Raw genomic sequence first — 1848 nt, 5'->3', positions numbered from 1 at the left:
AGTCGAAAGAATAGTCGACAGAGCACGACGAGGGAGGCAGGTGTTGTACCAGGTCAAGTGGAAGGACTGGCCCGAAGAGTACAACACATGGGAACCTCTCGAAAGCGTCAAAGACCTAAAAGCACTAGATGAGCTCGAAAGACATTAGATGTATACATGAGGAGTTATATAAGTTATGTCCCCCAATTGGGAAACGAGAACAGCGATGTAGCTGCCTCGTAAGGTCCTTGGGGTTTCAGTCTGTTTACAGTACGGCAAGCGTAGACGTATAGTGCAAGGGAGCGCAACTATCCGTTTACAGGACTTGCGAAGATGCGCGAGAGACACTCTCGCTGCCAGTGTAACTGGCCGAGCCTGAAGACTCCGATTCAGAAGAACCAGAAGCCTCTGGCTCTGGCAAGAGAGCCGCCAAGGCATCACCCTCTGGCGACTGCTCACGCGAACCCTCAACGTCCGCAGTACCACTCTGGGCAGAGTGGAAGGCGAAAGACTCCGTAGAGGCTCTCGTAGGCAACTCGCGAGCCAGCGGACCTCCAGGCCCCTCATCAGAAGAGCTGGATGCCGCGCCAGACGACGAGGCCTCGGGTGACTCCGAGTCACCCCCTTCCGACTCGCCATTGCGAGCACGCTTAGCCGGGCTAGCCTCCGAGTCCTCTGAGTCGGCGACTTCAGAAAGGGTTCTCTTCGACCCGCCACGACCAGCAGAGGGACTCTCACCCTCCGTCCTCTCCTCTGTCGCAGGACCCGCCGCGTCCTGCATCTGCCGAAGCCGTGCTGAAGATCGAGTTGCAGGCTAGTGGACGGTTAGCATACTGAACGGCAAAGCAAAGGGAACGGGAACTTACAGTCACCCCGCCTTGACCTCCACGAGAGGGCCTACCCCGGATAACACCACTCCCAGCGCGATTACGGCCACGGCCCGAACCACGCGTAGGCGTATGTCCAACGGGCACAGACGGGCCAGCCTGCTGAGAGCGAGCCTCGAACGCATCCATCCTTTCGGACAGACGCGACACAAGCGTGGCCAATCGTGTGATCTGGTCGAGAACCGCTTGACCAGGTGCGGCGCCACCAACCAGTTGTGTTCCCGGCCCCGGGGTCACTGGACCTCCCGAGCCTGGGGTTTGTGTAGGGCCACCCGAGGCAGCCTGCGAACCGCCAACGCCAAGGGAACTTGGCGCCAACGGCGACTCAACAGAACTGCCAAGAGGCGTCGACGACACGCCCCGAACCCGTCGGGTCCTCACCTGAGGACGCTTGGCACTACCTCTTGCGAAGGTAGACTGGAAGGTGACGAGGCGAGCTCGCCAGTCCTCAAAGAGGCCGCCGAGCTGCTTGCCCGCGCCCTTTGTCAAGTAGCGATCCCACTTGGTATCGTCGCTGCGGATTTCGGCCATTCCTGGCCTATCGAACACGGCCTGGCGTTGCTCCAAGAGCCACTCCAGGTCGGCCCGAAGTCCTCCGTCGACGACGGCGATGCAAGGATTGCCGTGTTCACGGCAATGCGTACAGGCCCGGACGGAGCCGAGCCTGAGGTTGATCGCACACGGGTTGTACCCTATCAGTGTCAGCCAAGTCCAAGGAAGGGTAACGATACGTTGAAGGAGCCTTACCACTGCGCAACCAGGACTCAGCACAACAGCGCTCACAAGAGACGCGTCGTGCCGACGAGAGATCGATGTCGTTGGGAGGCTCGAAGTCCTCCCTATCCGTTGGGAAAGTCGTAGACGTCGCAGACATTGTTGATCAAGGTTTTAAAACGATGTTTAAACGATTGATCGGGGCAATATACGCGTTGTCAATTGATGCTGAGCATGAGGGAAAAAGGGAGCAAAACAACAAAGCGCG

The 1848-nt window shown here is 58.6% G+C and overlaps 1 protein-coding gene across 1 annotated transcript; it reads right to left on the bottom strand.

The window, feature by feature from the left end:
- Positions 1 to 295: 295 nt before the first annotated feature.
- On the bottom strand, positions 296 to 1397 carry LOC112031839 (uncharacterized). The gene is made up of 2 exons (XM_024064550.2): positions 846 to 1397; positions 296 to 793 (listed from the first exon to the last, which is right to left on the bottom strand). The coding sequence occupies exons 1-2, from the start codon at positions 1395 to 1397 to the stop codon at positions 296 to 298; spliced, it is 1050 nt and encodes a 349-aa protein (XP_023920318.2).
- Between the last annotated feature and the right edge of the window lie 451 nt (positions 1398 to 1848).

The sequence above is a fragment of the Quercus suber genome, unplaced genomic scaffold (assembly GCF_002906115.3).
Source record: "Quercus suber isolate HL8 unplaced genomic scaffold, Cork oak 2.0 scaffold_1488, whole genome shotgun sequence".
In the NCBI taxonomy this organism is placed as follows: Eukaryota; Viridiplantae; Streptophyta; class Magnoliopsida; order Fagales; family Fagaceae; genus Quercus; species Quercus suber.
This window is presented reverse-complemented; position numbering and strand designations above follow the sequence as displayed.